This window comes from Euprymna scolopes, chromosome 2 (assembly GCF_053919585.1).
Source record: "Euprymna scolopes isolate OS-2025 chromosome 2, ASM5391958v1, whole genome shotgun sequence".
Lineage (NCBI taxonomy): Eukaryota > Metazoa > Mollusca > Cephalopoda > Sepiida > Sepiolidae > Euprymna > Euprymna scolopes.
Window position 1 is genome coordinate 34,190,634 of NC_136483.1, and position 23,022 is coordinate 34,213,655.

Consider the following 23,022-nt stretch of genomic DNA (forward strand, 5'->3'; position numbering starts at 1 on the left):
AGGGAAGTTGGTGAGCGTTTATATAACCACTCTCTTCCCACTACACACTAATTTGTTGCACAATACAAATTAGTGCACCAGCGCCCACCGTTCGATAATAGTTGTCTATTGAATAAGAAAACCCACTTCCTTTTTTCGTATTTTTCTTAATGCTATTTAAAAAAAAAAAAAAAAAAAAAAAAAAAAGATTGATTTTGAAATAACATTCATCGGGCATCTTACAAAATATTGGAATTTAAATCGCATAAAATACTTTCGACTGTTTTTTTAGCCATTCATAAATGCCATTGCCAAAAAGATAAAGAATCGAAAGAAAAAAATGTCAATTTATTATTTTTTTAATAAGAAATAAGGAATTAAATTTTTCTAGAAGTAATTTATAAGTATTAAGACTCAATAATAATAATAAACTTACCTATTCGTTATCCCCCTTACACTCTGCAGGAGGGAGAAATATTAGCCAATAAAAACGCTATAAATGATTTTATTATAGGTGAATATTGAAATAGTCTTGATTATAAACTTATAGTACAGTGATTTTAGCATCAGGATTTCTAACTATGAAAGTGAAAGCTCCTCCATCTTTGGAGAGTTCGTTTTAAGTAGGTATGAGCAAAAATGGTGGAATAAAGATAAGGGGACATAGTTTTGAAAGCCGATTTATCACAATTTTTTTTTTTAGGTTTCCGACTACTTTTTGATTTTATTTGAAAGACTAGCATGAGTGCCCGCCATTGCCTGGGTGTTTGGAGGTGTGTGTTGAGCCAAAAACAAAAAGTGGTAGTAGGCAGGTAGGCTCGAACTCGTACCGCGAAGGAAAAGAATGTGAAAAAAAGAGGATAGTGAATTAAATGAACTGGTAATTAACTTTTGCCTGGGTGGAAGATATTGACACAAGAACAAAATAACAAAAAAAAGATAGGGAGAGAGGGGGGGGGGATATCGAACTCGAAAACGTAGGGTAATTAGTCTTCCTCACTAACCATTAGGCCAACCTAAGAATCATAGGAGCCGCCACGCATGAGCAGAAATGAACGTTGCTTTTAAACCTGGCCTGGAACCAGTTAAGCTTCCTGCTTTCTGTTGTGATATTTATTTGCTTCCCCACGAAAGCACATTAGATACAAGGCCGTTTTTAATGTGGGGTAAAACTAGCTCTCCCAAAAAAGGAGGACCTCTGACAGTATCCAAAAATGATACTAATTGTCTCAGTATGAAGGATTTCCCTTACATTGACCGAGGACCAATTCGTGAAGCATCAGAAATCCCCCCCGGAGGCCAAGCTTCCCACTTTTTTTTTAACAATTTCACTTTATACGAAAAAGCCAAACAAACACTTGAGACGATGCCACAGTGGAAATTTTGTTTAACTTGATCAAAAAAAGGGAAAGAAAGGATGTCCATTTGCAAATGCGAGATATTACAATCTGGGAAGTATGTAAAAACTTCTTGCAGAATTTAACCGCTGTAGGAACCCCGATTTGAAAAACCTTTGGCGGCATATACACAAACGCTCGTATTTTATATATTAGATTAGGGGTGCCCAGTGTTGCCCGGGTGTTTGGCGGTGTGTGTGAGTGTAAGAAAACAAAAAATTTTGGTAGGCTCGAACCCAAAGCCTTGAGGTGAAGTCGGAAAAGAAAACGTGACATGTTACCGCTATGCTAAGAGGGCAGAGGAAGTGAGAATCATTCAAATTAAACGATTAAAAAACGCAGGTGCTTAAACAAACGTCTGCTTTTCTAGGTCAAACATTGCACCATAGAGAAATGAAATCACGCAGTTAATTCTGGCTTAAAACTAGTTAAGCTTGAAGCTTTCTGAGTATCTGCTTGTTTGCCCAAGATGTTGGGGAAAAGCAGCTCCCCATAAAAAAGGGGAGTGACCAAATGAATAGCAATTCTGATGAGGGGTTTCCCCCAGATTGATCAAAGCTGATTGCTTAATGGACGTGCTGGCACGAAAGGCCGAGAACACTGCTTTCGATTTTTAGTTTCGCTTTTATATATGAAAAACAAACACGCAAGAAGACAGAATAGCAGGAATTTTATAACAAAAGTTGCTCGAATAAAAGACAGACATGACCTCCTTTCGTAAATCGGAGATATTATAATCTGGGGAGTATATAAAAAGTTCTAAGAAATGGTACCCCCTCCAAGCGCCCCCACCCCAAAAGCTTTTGCCAGACATACAAAAAAGTGCACACACTAACACACATTTTCTCTTTTATATAATAGATTAAAGACTAAAGTTAATTTTTAAAAGGAAAAAATATTTGTACATATGAAAAAAAAAAGTTATGAAAAATGTTTACACGGTGAGCTAACAAATTCAGCTAAATTTTGAAGTTAAATAAATTCATTGTAAAAATCCTTTGAAAGATAAATATTAGTTTTCTGATTCTATTTCCAAGATAATTAGTAAAGTCCTAAGCTATTGAATTAAATAAAAAAACCCATCTTGTTTGCACAAAAAATTGCTTAATTAGCCCCCAAAAGCGAGATATTTGTCTTTGCAGAATCTAAACAAAATGAAAGTCTCTAAACATGAGTTATACGGAAGCACAAAATCTCAAAGTTAAAAGGCTGTCCGGAAATGGTGTCAGAAAGTTAAAAGGAGGTAGGGGGTGCTGGTTTTCTCCCCCCCCCCCCAGCCGTGCATCTGTACATTCCGATGTACATTCCTGAACGTTTGTATAATTTTTACCATTTTTTTTATTTAATTATTTTTCTATGTTCTTGCTTTAAAAAAAAAAAAAAATTGTTTTTCAAGATTATATAAAAATTATATTACGCCGAAAGTTTCACATTCATGCAAGCAAGGAAAATATTAGAATTTTATATATAAAAATTATGCGAAACCTGTAATCTAAAAAAAAAAAAATAAAAAAATAAAAAAAAATTTTTTTGCAATTATAATTCTTTTGTGTGAAAATATTAAATAAACAATGCTTAATTAAATGATAATATCGGTAGTTCAAGAAATTAATTTTTCTTTGAGTCATATCAAATTAATTAATACAGACTTTAGGAGCTTTCTTCGTAATGTTCTTTTAAAAATTGAATAATAATTTTGTTTAATTGTTACAATTTACGATGCTTTATTTTCATAAAAAAAAGCAAAAATAAATTCATGCATTTTTTTTACTACTGAAAACCATAACTTTAGTAAAAATATTTTTTGTTTAAACAGAATACATTTTTCACCAAGATTTAAATAAAAATAAAGGGTTCATTATATTCTGTGATCATTATTTGATAAATATTGAAAATTTCATTAAAATAGGTTAATTTCCTGATTTTTGGTGAAGTTTTCAGTAAAGGAAGAGGTCAAAATGTTTATGCATTTTGAAAATCGGCAGTCATTTTGCACATACCTAGTTTTAAGGGTTCTAATTTGGGTGAGGTATTTTCGGTAAATGCCAATTTTAAGGAGACATTCTCAATGAAAATGTTTTTAGGGTTTATAATTAAATTAAATTAGAGACTGAGAGACATGTTATATAAAAAACACAAGCAAAATAAGTTCAGAGGCATAAATTTACAAAGGAGATATTTTATATGTTTCAAATGGAAGTTTACAGCAATAGGAAAAACAATGTTCATCAATATTTTAAAAAACCTTGTAAAACAAGGAAGAATCTCAGAGATATCAAAGAAGTCAGTCAATAATTTAAGAGCCGTGCATTACACAAACCTAAAAATCATAATTAAAACTGCTCTGTTCAATCTTACAAATTATATTTCATTAAAAGTTATAAATAAGAGTCAATTTTCATTTGTTTTCATATTAGAAAAACAGTTCAATGACAAAGGTTAGGAAAATTTCAATGAATAAGGTAGTTTTAGATGAAGAAACGACAATAAAAGAGTTAATTGTGTGTCTGTATGTTCGTTAATTTTTGCATGTGTATACTTATTACTGTACATGCGAGTTGAAACATAGCAAACCCAAGTCCCAACAGAGTGGTGATGCCGATCCGTGGATTCAGTGCAAGTAGTTTTGTGAAGAAAAATCTGATGTTGATGTGGCGCTAAAAGGGCCATTTTAAATAAATTCAGAAAAATCCTCTGATTGGTGCAAAATATTGTTATTTGTTATTAATTTAGATGAGTGTATGCATCAAGCTGCATGCATAGAAATGATTTAAAGCATTTTCATTTAGGATGCTGAAGTGTAAATATTGGTCACCATACATCTGCTTCTAGTTCTGACTAAAAGAAAAAAAATATTGACCAGGACTAACTATTAAAATTAATAAAATCAATTGAAAATAGTTTCTTTTTCAAAATACAGACCTATATTTGACACAAAAGACTAACGGAATGAAAAAGATTGAAATAAAAAATTAAAAAAAACTATCTCTTCTTATCAAAGTTATTTCGGTGAATTAAATAGGGGAAAATCTGACTTCCATTGCTGTGAAACTACTTCCCTGCAGGCAACAACATAGTTGCCTTCAAATCAAATTTCAACAAATACTTACCATAAATGCAAAGAAAAGTCTTTATGACATAAAACATGAAATAAATTGTGTTATCCATTAAGCATAGACTATGTGGACAGTGGCTAATTATGTATCTATAGTAGTAGGCCACCTGAGTTGCTCTGTCATAAAATATGCTTTAATATTATACTTTAATTCATACAGATTTCATATTTATTATTATAGAGCCAATTCTTTATTGATTATTATATTGTACCTAATATACATAGATTTCAAAAGAAAAAAAATGATTTGTGTGCAATCAGCTAAAATTGAAACGGAAACGTATAGCTCACCAGCTTTATGTACCTAAAAACTGTAAAATAACGTTTAACCTTATAATTTGTCATTCTGCATGCATTGAAAAAAATGGATACAGTCAACTTATGCCAGGTCAAAGTCAATTTTTTAAAATTAATTTTCACCCCTTAGTTATTTTACTAAAAACAAAGTTGAAAGTGTGCTACAGGTCCAAATAACTTATATATCAAATTTCAACTCTGTAGACCAAATATTCAGAGTTTGGTAGAAACACACACACTGACAAGGTCACTTTTATATATAGATATTACCAGGTCGCCCAGCGTTGCCCAGTCATAAAATATGCTGAAATATTATATTTTAATTCATGCAGATTTTGTATTTATTATTATTATACAGCCAATTCTCTATTGATTAATATATTGCACCCAATAGATAGTAATGATTTCGAAAGTTAAAAATAAACACACTTGTCTACCACCATCTAGAATCGAAACCAAACTATAGTTTTCTAGCCTTGTTCGTTAGTATAATACCTAAATCCATACATATAAAAAAAGTGACAAAAAAAAAAAAAAACGTTTAACTCATAACTACTAATTAGCACATGGCAGAAAAAAATGAATAGAAGCAATTTATGTCAGGCCAAGGTCAATGTTTTTGGAATTTTGACCCCTGAACAGCTATTTTACTGGCTAAAAACCAAATCTAAAGTGTTCCACAAGTTCAAATACCTTATATATATCAAATTTCAAGTTTGGAGACCAAAACTTCAGAGGAGGTTTAGTAGAGAATTTCCACACACACAAGCCAGGTCACTTTATATATATACTAACCTGGGTGCCTGGTGTTGGCCAGGTGTTTGGAGGTGTGTGTTGAGCAAAAAAAAAAAAAGTTTTAGCAGGCAGGCAGGTTCGAACCTGTGGCATGAAGGCAGAAAAAAAAGTGGAGGTGTGTGTAAGGGTGTTGGTTGGTTGAGAAAAGAGTAGTAGTAGTAAGCAGGCTGAAACCTGTAACGCGCCAGAGGAAAAAGGGATAGAAGAAAAACAAACGATATTATATATATAGATATATATAGTGTGATCAACACTGCTGGGGAACCATGAGGTAAAATACTGTGTTGCTTTTAAATCCCCAAAACAGTTTTTCAAGAAAAAGGTTGATGATTCCTACAATAATGTTAAGATTAGCATAAATTGTTGGAAGCAAACTAACGCAAAGATGGCAAAAAATTGACTTCTAAACAAAGGAGTTTTCCAAAAGACGTAGGACTAAATTTTTTTTCCATTTAGTTGAGAAAACTTCCAATACACATTTGAAATATACTTGAAAAAAAACCTTCCAAAACGCACTTCAAATATAGCTTAGAAAACTTTCAATGGGTACATACTAGACAAATTATCTAAACTCAAAGTTTAGCACACTATTAAAACCTTTAAACATTTTGTCTCACTTTATTCTATTCTATCCCTGTGCACATTTGTTGGCATCACAAAATGATTATGTCATCCATCAAATCAGAAATGGGAGATGACAATTGATTTAGACAACCCGTGACATAAAGATTGATGGATGTCTAATATACTAGAATTTTCTAGATTAAATTTTAGGCTAGTTATCTCTATGAGGATTATTTGAAACAGAAAGTAGTTCAGTACAGACTATATATTTATATTATACAGGGTGACCCCCCCCCAAAAAAAAAGCTAAATGGAGGCCATCTAGAACATATGCTGTAGAATGGAGAAAAAAAGCCAAAGACCCTAGTGTTTTGATGTGATGTTTTGAAAATAATAAACTAGTTATGACCAAATTTTCATTTCATTCAGACGAAACACTAAGAAACAGAGCCGAATTAGAGTGGGCCCCATTTTATTTGGGTCACCTTGTATATACACTAGCAGGCCGCCTGACATTGCCTGGCCATAAAATACATTTAAATATGATATTTTGATTAATCCAGATTTTGTATTTATTATTATATATTGGACTCAATATATAGCAAGGATTTAAAATGTTAAAAAACAAATAACTTGTGAGCCACCACCGAGAATCAAAACGTTTAGCTTACGATTAACTTAATGTTTAATTTTCACACTGATTTTCCCCAGTTAAAACCCAAATATAAAGTTCTGCATGGGTTTGAATACCCAGTATATTAAGTTTCATGTCTATAAGCCAAAAAACTGACAGGAGTTTCGTAGGAAAAATTAAAAAAAAAAAAAATACATGTGTGTATATATATATATATATATATATATATATATTCGTTTAAAAAATATGCGTACATAAGTACATAAATATAAATAAAAAGAGGTTTGTGTTTACTATAACCTTTTTACGCAATATTATACAAGTATAAATCATGTAGAATATCTGCATGAATATAATCATACAGAATAGTTAACTAATAGCTGATAAGAAAACAAAAAACTAGTAGGGAATTAATTAAAATGAACGTTTAAAAGAATATTGCAAATTAGCTAGATCTTTTGCAGGTGAATGCAATTCCACGACCCATATACAACAAAGTTGTATTTTCTTTTTAAATAAATAGAAAAAAAGGGTTTTTGATATGAATATCAATGCACAAAAAAAAAAAAAAGAAAGTTTTTAGGAAAGATTATATTTTAGAGAAATTTAATTGGCTTCATTCTAATAGAAATGTTTTTTAATCATAAAAAAAAAAAAAAGGTTTCCACTATAATACTCTAGAAAGATGGAATAAGTATTTTTTGAAACACACTAAACAGAAAGAAGAGTTGTTATTGTAACGAACATAGTTGAAGACAGACAAATTGACTAGGTAGTATGGAATATCGATTTGTCAATTTTAAAGCTATCAATGACAAAATTCAAGATTCTAACTGATAAGCAAGTTTTTTTTAATCCTTTTATTAATTCTTTTAAATGCAAATTTATTCATATGAGGATCACATCGATTAATATAAATCCAATAGTTAATTTGATTTAGAGTACTTTTTATTTCACTTGCAATCATTTTTAAGACTAATATTCAAACTGCTAATAAAACAAGCATGAATAAATCTAACCCTACGTTTACTAGAAAATGCCTGACAGCCAAAAAACAAACGGTTATAAAAAGAATATATCAATACATGTACAGTTATATTAAAAGAAAGAACAGGAAGAAAAAAGATAAAGAAATGTTCAACAAAATGAAGATAACCAATGAAGATTTAAAAAGTGAAGAAAAAACTGTCATAAATCAACTGGAAACACACACTAAGAAAAATAGAAACATCTTTTCATTTCTTTTTTTGAACTGCCTACATTTTAGCCAGATTTAGCAACTTCTATAACTTTATCCTTTTTTTTTTTTTTTGCTTCCTATTTCATTCTGCTAAAAAAGCTCATGTCTATGTATGTTTTTGCAAATATATCAGACTGGATTTAGATTTGAACGAGAAAGCCATTCTGTCTGCAGCTGATCATTTCAGCATACCATATTTTTAAGTTGTTTAATGGTGAAATCACAATACCTATTGTTAACTATTGTATGCGAGTAATTGAACAAAAGTCATTACTTTACATATAATTGGTTTTGCTCCGTTTGTTGTACATGAAATCAACCCTAAGTTATTTAATTGTATTTTATTGTAAGCCATTTGTTGAACACTTACTACCAAGATTGTTGAGCTGTCCTTAAGTAAATCAAACTTTGTCCATCTCCATTTGTAATTCTCTTGTGGTACATCATCCAACTGAATTTTATTAACTCTTATCCTTGAGTAACATTTGCCTTTGTAAGGATAAAAAAGGAACCTAGGTCTGGGCATTGATAAGAAAATTTTAGAAATCTAAGAAACTCCTGCTCCTACATCTGAACCTCCTAAGTATTTTGTAGGTGATGTTTTATTCGTAATGAGGTTTTTTTTGGGGGGGGGGGGAATAATTGCTTCAGACCACATTTTTTTGTGTAAATAAACTATTCTATACAAGATTTTTCTAAAAAGTTCCTTAATATTTTAAGTAATTTGAACAAAATAGACAAAATATCTTTTTGATATGTCTAATTTTCACAACTCCAAGGATTTCAGAATACATCATGACATCATGATAGACTCCCCTTTTCTATTATTAATGTCATTCTATTCCTCTCATAACTTCTCTTATTTGTCTATCTTCTTCCAACCATATAATCATTCATGTCCAAATATTTATGGTCTGCAGAGTTTTAGTATTAGATAGATTAAAAAATGTAGGGAGAGGGGGCACACGGTCATCCTTGTCATTATACCTAGTATTTGTGTAACATTTTCCTAGTTAGAATCTCCAATTTATTACACAGACGATTCCTTGGCTCAATCAGAGTTGGACCATTTACAGTTTAAGGAGTCAGAACTTGAGTTATAAACTCTACAATATGAAGATCACATTTGAATTCCATGTTTTATGAATCCGGTGGTGCTTCCATCTACAGATTTGCATTCGTTCTGGCATAATCATTATATTCGATTTAACATCTATTTTACATGCTGGTCTTTAGACATTCTAACTAGTCTATGTCTGGCCAGCTATTTATCTCAAATCCATCCTTATCCCATACTTTTCTTGACCTCCCCTTGTAACCGTGTGGATGCATGTATGACAACAGCAACAGCCAATGCATGCAAATATCAAGCCACATGCAAGGTGACTTCATAGCAACGTACAAAAGAAAAAGATTATAGAAAGAAGAAACTGTGCACAGATCGATGATCATGTTAGAGAAGGACAGAGATAGACGCGTTACATAGGTGACCAGAGAGTAACAGGAAAAGACGCATGCTAAACCTGGATGGACAGGGACAGAGTATCACATGTTCAACATGGCAGAGTCATATTAAGCACATTGGAGTATGAAAAGACTTTTGAACAAGAAACAAGGCGTTATTTTTAAAGCACCTGTATATAAATGTCTGTTGGAAAAAATAGTGAGTCAAATTTTTTTCTTGTCTTGGTTTCTTGCGATGGTGCCTATATGTTAACATGTGCGTAACATTACATCCTTCTTCCACAACTGTTCTACATCTCCAAAGCCAATAACTCTCATTCATTCTTTCAAGATGACCATACCAACAGTCTCCTGCTCTGCACACACCTCCATATACTGTCCAGATTTAAGCAGGTCTTTAACACTCACATTAGACATCTATGTTTCTTTGTGTAAAGCATATTTTCAACTCTCACTGGCTAGGTTTCACCTCCATACCTTACACTGCATACACGTTTTTGTTCCTTCACATTCACCCCTAACAAGGCATATCACCACTTGGACATAAGGGGCTACTATTTGGGACCATGTCTAGGAAAGATCAGCAAGATGTTGGTTTACATTACATTTAAACTTCTGCATATCAGTGCAGTCAAGGAAGCAAATAGTAGGAAGGGAATTCCAAAGTCTAGCTGTTCAGAAGAAGAAACTATTAGAATAGAAAGCTTTCTGACATTTAGGGACCTCAACAGTGAAGGAGTGAGATTTTGTTGCTAAGCGGATTTATCGGGGAAATGTATGTTGAGGAGGCACAAGTGCAACGAGTTTATCAGAACACATTCCATTAAAATATTTGTAAAACAGGCACAGAGATGCAACATTACGATGATGGGACAGAGGTTTTTTTGGTTTTTTTACATGGGGGTCACCACTTATCAAGGCCCGAAGGCCACTCAGGGATAATGGTTATTCATTGCATGTACAGTAATCAATGAGATAGTATTGTAGTAATCATTAGTATTGGGGGTTCTGATAGAGTGTCTTACTTAAGGGGGTGGTTTGTCAGGAGTTTGTTTATGTTAGACTTGAAGACGTCCAAGTTGTAGTCAGGTGGGAAACAGGCAAGCGGAAGAGAGTTCCACTGGCGTGCAGTTCTAAGAAAGAAGCTCTGCTCATGGAATCTACGTTTGGATTTAGGCACAGATAAAGAGTGGAGAAAATTATTGACAGTAATTTCAGCCAGACGGGTGTTTCTCGTGAAAGATTGGCGAGGGGGGACGAGGGATTGGAGCTCAGACGAGCACCTGCGATGGAAATAACGATTAAACAAAGACAGGCTCACAGGTTGGAACTTAGTTGACAAAGTGGGACCTATTAGATTGAAAACTCCTTTTTTTTAACCCTATCTAAGAGGAAGAGACTAGTGGTAGATGCACCAGCCCAGATGTAGCAACAATACATCATGCATGGGCGAATGGTGGCCTTATAGATTACAGGATACTCTCAGATGTGAGTAGTCTTTTAGCTTGATAGAAGGAACCCACCTTTTTTGCAGCAGCCTTCACAATGTCCTCAATTTGTATTTGTTCCAGTTCATATTGCCTGTGAACATTAAGTCGAGGAGTTTGAAGGAGGAATTCTCGGGTAGGGAGTTATTTGTAATGGATATTAGTTGGTGGAGAGGCTACTTGTAATTATTAAAGGAGAGCGGCTTAGTCTTACTAGCATTAAATGTTACCATTCATTTACGGTCTGGAGGTCATTTTCTAATGATTCTGCCACTGTCTTAGATTTGTATACATCTCTTCTTCCCTCATGCATGTTATAGAGCATTGCATCATCAGCAAATATACCCATTTCAGACACAATATTATATTATGCCTGATAGATTCTTCCTTTTGTTGACAGTATTTGTAGTTACTTTTAACAAATAAGACAACTAGAATTTTAGTATTATGTAGATAATGGGGAGATAACTCTTAAAATTTTTTTAAAATAAAACAAAAAGCAGAACATTTTACCACTATCCATTCACACAAATCATCTTATAACATTTTAATATTTTTCAGCAGAAAACAAAAAACATAAAGTCAGAAAACAGCACAACTCCCACAATTCACGCTCAGAATTGCTGAAGCAGGGAAAAAACTTCTTGCATCAGTTGTTGGCTGTTGAGGCACCACATCTTTTAAAAACCGTTTCCTTAAATTAGCCAAAGCTACACTTGATATCTCTCTTTCATACACATGCATATATCACGACTCATACACTGTTCGTTTCTTTGACAATTGTACATTATCCTATGCATTATGCATGCACTTTTAATGAGTTATAGTGCACCTCCAGAGCACTGTGCACGATGATTTCATTATCTTTAAGATAGCTATTTGGTGGAGGGGGAGAGGCATAGAGGAAATTGAATTAAGATATGAATGCAGTTTTTGTCGGGACAACAGAAAATATGCCTGCAGGAAAAAGTGGCATTATGTTAAATCAGGAAATTAATCATTGGTCGAGATTCTAGGAAGACCAAAGTAGTGGAATGTCTTTTATTTTTGAATTTTTAAACTTAAAATTGTCCAAAACAAAACTCGAGAAAAAATGTAGAGAAAAAATATGCTTGTGTTGCTTTATTAATAAAACTATCCCATTTCTCAACTTCTTCGTAATAAACTTCATGCATGCAGCAATTACAAAAACAAAAAAACAAAATTTTAAATGCAAGCAAAGAAAGATATATTTTTGTTAGTTCTAATATTATTCAATCAGAGCAGAAAGGCTGCAATGTCCTTCAGTATCAAGGGAAATTACGCCTTGAAAAAAGTAACAAAACCTTTTGAATAGACACTGGTTACAAAAAATATTTTTATATAGAACTTAGAATGCCGAGATTAGATTGAACAGCTAAGATAAAAAAGAAAAGAATGAAAGAAATAGGATCTTTGGGAGATTCATCATAGATCCTATTTCTATTTTGTTTGCCTTAGCCGTTTATGTAATCCCGGCATTCTGAGTTCTATATAAAAATATTGTGTGTGTGTGTGTGTTACACACTAGTTGGCCGACCAGCATTGCCCGGTTATAAAATACATTTACATATAGATGCAGATTTTATATTTATTCTCTATTGATTATATTGTACCTAATACAGTGCTTTAAAAAAAAATAAAAAGAAAAAAAAGAAATAACTTATGTGGCATCAACTAGACTCAAAACCAAAACAGTTCTCCATCCTTATCCATTAGCATATAACCTAAAGCCATACATATACAAAAACTGTAACAAATGTTATTTAACCGATAACTTTTTATTAGCGTATATGCAGAAATAAAAAACAGGTATAGTCGACTTACGCTAGGCCAAGGTGAATTTTTTCAATTTTAACCCCCTTACAGCTATTTTAACAACTAAAAACCAAATCGAAAGTGTGCTACAAGTCCAAATACCCTATATATCAAGTTTCAACTCTTTAGATCAAATATTCAGGAATTTGGTGGAGACTTTTGCACACACACACACACACACATATATATATATATATATATCCGTGTGCTAGATTGTTTTCATCTTAAATTCTATGCAATTATGCAGAATGTAGAAACTATGCATAAATAGAATTCAGCATAATTATGAAATGAAACCAATCATCTAAGAAACCATAAAATATGAATAAGTAATCAATTAGCGCTCGATTTCAAAGGAATATGCAAATTAGTTAATCTTCATACAGTCGTTCGCATATCCATGACTGAGTATATTAAAAATGTTGTTTTAATAATCTTTAAATAGAAAAGGTAGGCTTTTAATATCAATGTCAGAGTGAAAAAAAACAACTCAACTTTACAGGTATATAGATAGGTGTGTGAAAATATATTTTTGCAAATACTTTGTATTTTTTTATATAAACCAACCTTATCAAAGTGAAAGCTCAATGATTGTTAGCATAACACCAGAGCATATATAAACATTTTGCTACATTTCAAAGATCAAGACTTCTTTATTCATCTTACCGATCATCTGTTCAAAACAAAAATTTTGGGACAATTACGGATACATTTCATTCAACAAACAGCCAACATTTGTCAGAAAACCAGAAAGTTTTCAATCAGAAAATACATAACAATGCAACGAACAAAAATCCAATAATAAAATTCATCAAGACCATCTCCAATTGAGAGAAAGAGTAAGAAATCGTTTGTTACATCAATATGTACATTTTCTGATTGAAGTTTTGTTTTTGTTTTCTGAGGAGTCCATGGAAGAGAGATTCAGTATTGACATTCAAATATCGATTGTTCTGTGAACAAAAAAAAAAAAAAAAAAAAAAGATTCGTAATAGTCCCAAAGTTTTTTGTTTAAAAAAAAAAATTTAAAAAAAAAATGATTTCTAAGATGAATAAAATCTTGGTCTTTGGAATGTAGCAAAATGTGTGACAATGTTTATTTAATTAAAAAATAAATATCTGACAAACATTTTTACTGATAGAAAACAGTAATTTTTAACCATCTTTTGGAAAGATTATGAAGCATAAAAACTTGTTCTTTTTCTTTCATTTGAAAGGCGTGTACTTTAAACAGTTGCATAACTGTACCACTCTTTAACCAGCCACGGAACCGGGCCACTCTTTAATCAGATGCATTATTGTGCCAGCCACGTTTATAGAAATTTTTTTTCTATGGTATCATCATTAAAAATGTTTTTTTTAATACACATATTCCGTCCAAATTTAAATTTTGATATTGTATAAAATATTATATAATAGAAATATCAACATTGACTGTAGTTGAAAGGCAAAAAATTTATAATTTCCAAAATTCCCGGATGTTATATGAAATACCATTTGAATAAACTATGCATGATTGAAACTTAAAATGTACAAGATACTGAAAAAGATTAAAACGAAAAGAAAACAGTTGACTTACATGACAAGGGTAGCATCCAATCCACTAGCGTCCTGTTGCATACAGGTGCGAATAGCAGACAACCAGGAACCCATTCCTTCCCAGTCACTTGCTTCTACCACATACTCTATTGGGCCTTCACCCTAAAAAAGACAAACAAACAATTAGAACACTATAATAAACATCTTATTAATAGACTTTTAAAAAAGAAAACGTTACATGTAAAAAAAAACATGTTACATGTAAACAACATATGTAAACACATAAAATTTTAAAAAACAAACGTAAAATTAGACAAACGTAAAATTAGACAAACGTAAAATAAAACAAACGTAAAATAAAACAAACGTAAAATAAAACAAACGTAAAATAAAACAAACGTAAAATAAAACAAACGTAAAATAAAAAAAACGTAAAATAAAAAAAACGTAAAATAAAAAAAAGTAAAATAAAAAAAACGTAAAATTAAAAAAAACGTAAAATTAAAAAAAAACGTAAAATTAAAAAAAACGTAAAATTAAAAAAAACGTAAAATTAAAAAAAACGTAAAATTAAAAACATTTAAATGTTTTCCTTGGGCCTTTCCTTATGAACTGAACCTGCTACCTCAACTGTTTTACATCTACTAAATCAAGAATTTTCATCCATTCATTCAATGTGGCCATCCTATCGAAGTCCACTCTTCTATACACATATCTACCTATCTGTCCAGATTAAATCTGGAAAAGAATAGAATCGGTAACTGTATCGGAATCAGGATAATTATTGGAATTGTCCTATCACTATTAGATGTATTGCACAAGGATCTCTGTAAAACCAGTCTTCACTCAGACCAACCCCGTGATCTATCCAAGAGAAGAATAAAGTCAATTATTGTGGACCTCACTGTAGCTTGAGACTATTGCACAGAAAAGATGATAAAAATGAGGCATAAAAAAAATTCAAGTCTGCTTTTTCATTCATCTCCATCCACACCCATACATACTGGGTGTATACAAAACTATCATCAAAAGTATTTAGTCATCCACAAAATTATTTATCATCCTGAAAGTGTTGCTTTTAATCAAACAAATTAAGCACCACAAATATTTTATTATAGAGAATTGTTCCTGAGCAAAAATAAAACCTAAAATATAAAAAGTTCTTGAACTCATCAAAATGGCTCCCTTTGATTATCACCAATTTTTGACACTCTTTTCACCAAACTCAACTTTTTTGCTCAACTTTTCTGTAGTTGTTAGTAGAGGGGAGCTACACCTCTAAGTTGGCTAGTTGTGAATTTTCTCTGCACCAGAATATAAGTTTACTGATTTTTGCAACATCTTTCTGGTTCAAAAACATTTTTCTAATGCCCAAAACATCATGAACGTGCACTCAAAGACAAGGTCGTTACTAAAATAAGAAAAAATAAATAAATAAAAAAACAAAAACCAGAAAAAATAATAATGAAATGCCATTTCCAGAAACTGAATAGATTACGAGATATCAGGAAACGAGACAATCCAAAAACAAAATTAGGTTTGATCAAGATCAACAAGAGCAACAATTTCATCAGATTATGCAGCAAAAAGGTTGAATACACTGAACTGAATCAATATATATATATATATATATAACAAGTGTCAACATCCGGAAATGAAGAGAAGACTCTGAAACTGGCTTATGTGGCAGAATTGCTGTTAAGAAACCAATGATGTGAAAGAAAAACAAAATGCTCAAAGACTGCAATAATAAATGGAATAAAATTCTTTGGACTGATGAATCAAAGGTTGAAATATTTAAGTCAAATAAGATTTATGTATGGCAAAGAATTGGTGAAAGAACAGTAATCCCTTATACCATACTAACTGTTAAGCATGGACGAGAGTTTGTTATGGTGTATGTTGGGGGGGGGGGGGTGATTGCAAAATCATGAATCTGCATTAGATGAAGGGTAAATGAAATCAGACTAGCTATTATAGCACATTAATTTTATTATTTTTTTTTTTTAAGAAAATCCCAAGATACAAGTCTGCTTCAGAATCGACTACAATATAATCCTTTAAGTCTAATGTAAACAAATACTCGATAAGGAATTCTTTTTTTCAAGTAAACTTCTGCTTATTGTATTTCCAATAGTCCAACTGCTGATCTCTTTAACCCAAATCCTCCAGTGACCCCTGGGCCTTGATCAGTAGAAAAAACAGTCAGGGATGCATTAAAAGAGAAAGAAAGGGGGATAAAGTTAGAAAGAGGGAGCAGGTGTGAGAGGATTTCATAGTATGACTATTATAACATGCCTTCCTTTAAAACAAACTAAATAAAGAACAAGTGACATTCTTACTTTTCTTGACAATTTTATTTTCTTTTACCGGTTAAGCTATTAGATTCCTAAAAAGCATTTAACTATTTATTTGGAATTTGGTTTGAAAAATTAGTTGTATCGCCAAAATACACACACACACATTTAGGACATCGAAAGACATTTCATATTATAAATCTGTCTTAACGTTTAATATTCCTTTTACAAAAACCTCTAGAAACTTAAGATTATACTTATACATTATTCTTCATAGATGAGTGATTCAACAGAGTAATACGTAATTTATTAAAGTGCATGTGTTACAGTGTTTATCGGTGCAAACATTCTGTCGGAGCTATTAAATCACTTTAACTTATACTCAGGTATGAACCCATCTGCCCCTCACTCCCAGTTAAGGATGAAATAACAAGGTAGACTTCACTGAGCCCATGGTACGTGCATCTAGCTTATAAGGAGAGAAAAACTTGAAATACAAAGGGCGTCTCAAAAGTAATGTATTTTTTTTATTTTCTCGAATGGATCAGAGGGGTTTGCAAATTGTATTATGACGACTTTACTTATGTATTCATAACCTGACAGTTTAATTTCTCTGTTGCAGATATTGACGGTGTGAGTCTAAGAAAACACCACCTCTCATTGACGTGGAGAAAAAGCAAACATGCTTCATTGAATTCTGGCAAAAGTGTATTGATAATGGTGATGACTATGTAGGAAAATAGAGTCTGAAGCACAACCGGTCGCACGTTTTAAATGGTACCACTTCCGTCTTCATAGTTCTTCAACTTTTTAGTTAAGAAAAAATAGGCCTTTCTTTTTGGAACTACCCTTTTAACACCTGTGACAAGGTAGTTTTCTGTCATGTAGATAATTGTGCATCTTGCTTGAGGGAGAGAGTGGGTTGTGTTCTCCATAAAACATTTGTTATAAACCAATTCATCTGGGGAGAAGGAGGGGTCTTCTGATAATCAGTTGTCGGTGGGAAAGGGTGAATCAATAAGTTCTCCATTTGTTGAGATTGTTAAGCAATTTTATTTTATTGTCTGATAAGTTTGCTTTTCCAGTGACCTCCTGAGTTCAAATCTGTATTCTGTTCAGTGTGAATTTTTTTATTTTTTTTTATTTTTTGCAATTTGCTTCCAATATAAAAACGAGTTTTTACCGTTTAAAATGTGAAAAAGTTATAATCCGTCGACTAAAAATTAGTGCTTTATGTGAAATTGATGGTTGAATATGATTAAACGTGTGCTCATTTTTAAGTAAATTCTAATTCCTATAGATACCAAACGGTGCATCGAACAGATACCATAATATTTAGTTTGTCGTACCTGAAAGTCCCATTCAAATTTTCAGCCCAGTAGCTTCCAAGTGGAAAAGCCAGACAAACAGACTAAGAGAAATATAATATAGATTAAAATTATCATCTTTATTGGAGCATGGCAGTCAGAATTCCTACAAAGATTGCCCTTTTCGGCACTTCTGTCTTTCTAATATTCAGCATGGAATATCTTGGAAGTGGAGGGATTAGAGAAATTATATTCATATGAAGAAAACTTCCAAGAAGAAATCAGAGAAGAAGAGACAAAACCATTTCATTTGTAGCACTGAAACAGTCACAACCTAGCAGGAGATCTTTTTGTTTTAAGTCTGCTATTGGGGACAGACATCTCCATCAATAAATTTCTTTTTAACTACCAATTTACTGCTTATCAAGGCCCACAGACAACTCAAGGATAACAGTTAACAAGTTTGTCAGGTGTACGGTGTAATAATGGTTGTAACTAGTCAGAATTTTATTACTTCAGGGGACAGCTCAATAAGAATTTTTTACATTGGATTTGAAAATGACCATGTTGTAGTAGATTAGGAAGCAGCTCCACAGTATTCTTTCCACAGATGAGTAATTCTAGGAAAGAAAATTTGTTTATGGAAGTTTCATTTAGTTTTAGGTACACAAAGGAGAAAGGGAAATTATTTTTAGTGGTTGCAGAGAGGAGTTTTTGTTGTGAATGTTTTGCAGGGAGAGGAAAACCATAGATTTAAACTCATTTGATCACCATCTATGAAAATAACAATAGAGCAGAAAAAAAAAAAAAAAAAAAGAAAAAAAGAAAAAGAGAGAGACTAATTGCGTTTCCTCCATGAGAAAGAGGCTGTAGGGAAGAAAAGAACCCCCCCCCCACTAGATTTCAAATATAGGTGCAATAGCTCTAACAAATAAAATATACTATCTTCTTTTAAAGAGGTTTTGCACAATTTATTTTAGTTAATCTCAAATTATGTCGTAATATATGTTAAGGGCTGCATAGTACTTTGTTGGAGGTCTACGTCTCTAAACAATAAAAGCCTCCAAAGTATCAAAAATCAGGATTTTAACACAATGGTGTTGGTTACAAATGTGCCATATTGTGATGTATGGTAATGATCTGAAGCAAAAAGGCCACAAGATTGTTCACCAATTCTGGAAGAAATGCATACACAGCTTGCGCATGTGTGTTTGGTGTGTTTAAAGTTAAAATTGACCAGTGGCAGCATTATTGTTTAAACTTTGAGGAGTAGGAAGAAAATGAAAGCAGGAAATAAAATATAAAAAGAAAAGGAGGAAAAGGAAAGGTAGAAGGGCAGAGAGATAGAAACGAAGAGGAAAAAGAGAAGAGAAGGAAAAAGCAGGGGGAGGGGAATGAAAAGGGGAAAAGAAATGAGGGAAAGGGGGGAACAAGGGGAAGGAAAAGAGGAAAAAGAAAAGAGGACGAAGAAAAATGAAGAAAAGGGAGGGGGAGAAACGAGAAAGAAAGAAAGAATATTGTCACTGCTTTCAGTTTTGGTGTGCGAAGCTGTTGCAAGATTAATCAGAAATTCAAGTAGCAACGTCGAAATTAAATGAACAACTTTATTGTGCAGTGCTTCATATTTTTTTTTTTTTTTAGATATTCAAAGTTTCTAAAACATTAATACTTTTTTTTTTTTTTTTTTTAATATTTATTATTTTACCCATGTGATAGAAAAGTGTTTCAGGTCGCAATCAAGGATGTTTGAAACAATGTTTTCAAAAGGCATTTTTGGAACTCATGTATTTTGTTAATTAAACTTCCATAGTTAGAAACCACATAAATAATAATATTTCTCTGCATCTTATGTAAACAGATCTATATCACCCAGAAAAGCACAAATGTAAACGCAGTGTGTTTGAGTTGTTTTTAGTCGACAAATTAAAAAACGACCTGTCATCATGGGGAGGCAAGTAAATAGGAACAGCAACAATATACATGTAATGTGATTAATGGCAAGAAATCGCGAGAAACTAACTTTATTTATGTACTAGCATGGGTGCCCGGTGTTACCCGGGTGTTTGGAGGTGTGTGTTGAACAAAAAAAAAAAAAAAAAAAACAAGTGGTAGTAGGTAGGCAGGCTCGAACCTGAATTGCAAAGGAGGAAAAGAACGGGGAAAAAACCTGACGTCTTTGCTGTTACAACCACTGCCAAACCGGAAGTGACGTAGGTTTAAATTAAGGCTAGACAATTGAAAAGAGGGGATGACTTTCGACAATATCGCCGAAAAAACGACCCCTCCCTGTAGAAAAGTGCCTAGTTGAGGATGCAGAAATTAATGTTTTTAGCCAATTTTTTGGTATTTGTCATCTGAAAGGTCGAGCTTCAAAACGATACTGATCTTGGGAAAAAGTTTTAGGCAGACATGCAAACATACATACATACATATATTGGTAGCTCAAATTTTCGACCCAAAACGATTAAAAAGTTTGCCCTATCTCTGAATACCTTTTATGTAAAATTTCAAATGTTTAGACCAGAGTAATTTGGTAGAGACCACAGAGGTAAAAATTTTTTAAAACTTTGACCCCCTATTATGACCCCATAACATTTGTTTTGGGCTCAAATCAAATTATTAAGTTAGATCCATGTCCAAGAAACCTATATTTAAAATTTCAAGTGCTAAGACGCAAAATTGGCGAAGGAGTTTGGTAGAGTTCTCAAAGGTCAAATCTTTGAACTTTGACCCCTGAACAGCCAAATTTCTGGCTGAAAATGGATTACAAAGATTTTCCCAAATACCCTGTATATCAAATTTCGAGTCTGTAGACTGAAAATTGACAGAGTTATTGTGTAGGAAAATGTACACAGACAGACAGACGCTTTCACTTTTATAGATATACTAGCATTTCAGCCCGGGTGTTTGGAGGTGTATGCTGAGCAAAAAAAAAGGGTTAATTTTTTAAACTTTGACCCCTATTATAAACCCTTAAAACTTATTGTTTTGGGCTCAAATCAAGTTATTAAGTTAGATCCATATCCAAGGAACCTATATCTAAAATTTCAAGTGTGTAGACCCAAAATTGGCGGAGGAGTTTGGTAGAGTTCTCAAAAGTCAAATCGTCAAACTTTCACCCCTTAACAGCAAAATTTCTGGCCAAAAACCGATCACATCGATTTTCCCAAATCTCAGTACCCTGTATATCAAATTTCGAGTCTGTAGACTTAAAATTGACAGAGTTATTGTGTAGGGAAATGTACACAGACAGACAGATACACAGACAAACACACAGACACGTTCACTTTTATAGATATATAGATAGATTTTATGAATAACTACGTAGTAATCGATGAGATGAAGAATTCTCCGTCTTAGTCGGTGGCAATGTAGATAAAGTAAAAATAAACTTACATAAATGTTGGGACGGGGGAAAATATAAATACAGTAATGTATCTATACATTTAAAAGTAATTTTGGTAAGTTCTTTAATCACAATAATAATTGATGAGAAAATTAATATGTCTGGTAGTGTTGCTATATTGCATTTATAGTAAGTGTTTGTTTATCAAAGGGAGAATGATAATCTGGAATGGTAGAATTTTAAGCTCACAGCCAATCACAATGTGCAGGCATAGATAAGGGAGACATTATTATTTATGAATATATGAAAGGGAAGAATATGTTAGGTCTATGCATGAAATAACCAGTTACGGACGGCGTAAGCGAATTATAATAAGAAAAAGAATAGGACATGGTGTCAACTGGTAGTGGTGTTAGAACTAAATAATTAGGGAGAAAAATTGGAACACCTTTCTCTAAAGATGTTACGATTGTGATGGTGTTGCTCGTAAGATGTAATGTAGCATTTTATTCTTCCGACTGAATGTGTATGTAATTGTAGTTGAAAGCTGCAAAACATGGTGATTAATAGGCTAGATGTATTGAATTTGTATATGGCATCTGTTGTTGTAAATCTACGATACTTTGGGCCAGAGGGGAATTTCTGCAGCCAAATTATTATATAGGAGAAATAAATAGAAGAAAAAATATTTAAACAAACTTATTTTGCAGAATTAATCTCTTGTTTTAAAATCGTTCTTAGCCTAATAAAATTGACAGCTATCGATTTTGGCACGGAAACAATTAACATACATTATTCATCAATGTTTGCTCATTTGTTAATGTTAAATGAGAAAATAAATGGCAAAAAGCTTTTATCAAGTGGGGAGATCCGAGGTGGTAGTACTTGCTCGGGTCTCATCGACGAGTTGAATAGAATGCATCTTGATTATGAAACTTTCTGGGGGATTGCTTTTCTCTATTAATTTCAAGTACAATTAGCACCCACTTTATGGTCACCTCTTTTTTTGGGGGGGAGGGGTACTTTTGAAGGAGGGTGGGTGTTATTACATGTAAATAGACATTACTGTATTCATATTTTTCCTAGTCCAAACCATTACGTACGTTTATTTTTACATTTTTTTTTTGCATAACAAAGACTAACACAGCGATTTCTTCCTCAAAACAACTATGCCAGCGATTTGTTTGTAAAATCGCTCAACAAAGTTTCTCAAGATTTCTTGCCATTAATCACATTATGTGTACATTGTTGCAGTTCCTATTTACTTGCCTTGTTTTTCAATTTGGTGAAAACACGGTCTTTACATTTGTGATTTTTAAGTAATCTTGCTCCTCTCCACCCTTATAAAATCCTTAAAAGTTACAATTATTATAGGTTGTCAGGATGGGTGTGTAGGGGGGGGGGGCTGAAATTAAAAATAATGTTTAAAATTCCAGGAAACTAATTTCTACTTACAGTTTCAAAAACTGGGGGATCGTTTTTTTTATATTAATTTAAAGTGCAATGAGCACCCACTTTATAACCACCTTTTTTTTTTGGGGGGGGGGGGTAAGGTAGTTTTTTTAGGACCAAAAATATAAAAAATAAAATAAACACTGCGTTTACATTTGTGATCTTCAGGTACTGTTACCCCTTTTCACCCTCATAAAACCCTTAAAGATTACTACTACTAGGTTTTCAGGGGCGCTAAATTTGTAAATAATGTATAAAATTCTATGAAATTAA

The 23,022-nt window shown here is 32.6% G+C and overlaps 1 protein-coding gene across 4 annotated transcripts in view; it reads right to left on the minus strand.

The window, feature by feature from the left end:
- Positions 1–23,022, minus strand: part of LOC145290788 (uncharacterized) — a 387,010-nt gene that overhangs the window by 105,729 nt on the left and 258,259 nt on the right. For all 4 annotated transcript variants that reach the window (XM_080136515.1, XM_080136516.1, XM_080136514.1 and 1 more), the window contains exon 4: positions 14,388–14,509. In XM_080136515.1, the coding sequence (XP_079992641.1) occupies positions 14,388–14,509 (122 nt within the window). The remainder of the gene's footprint in view (positions 1–14,387; positions 14,510–23,022) is intronic.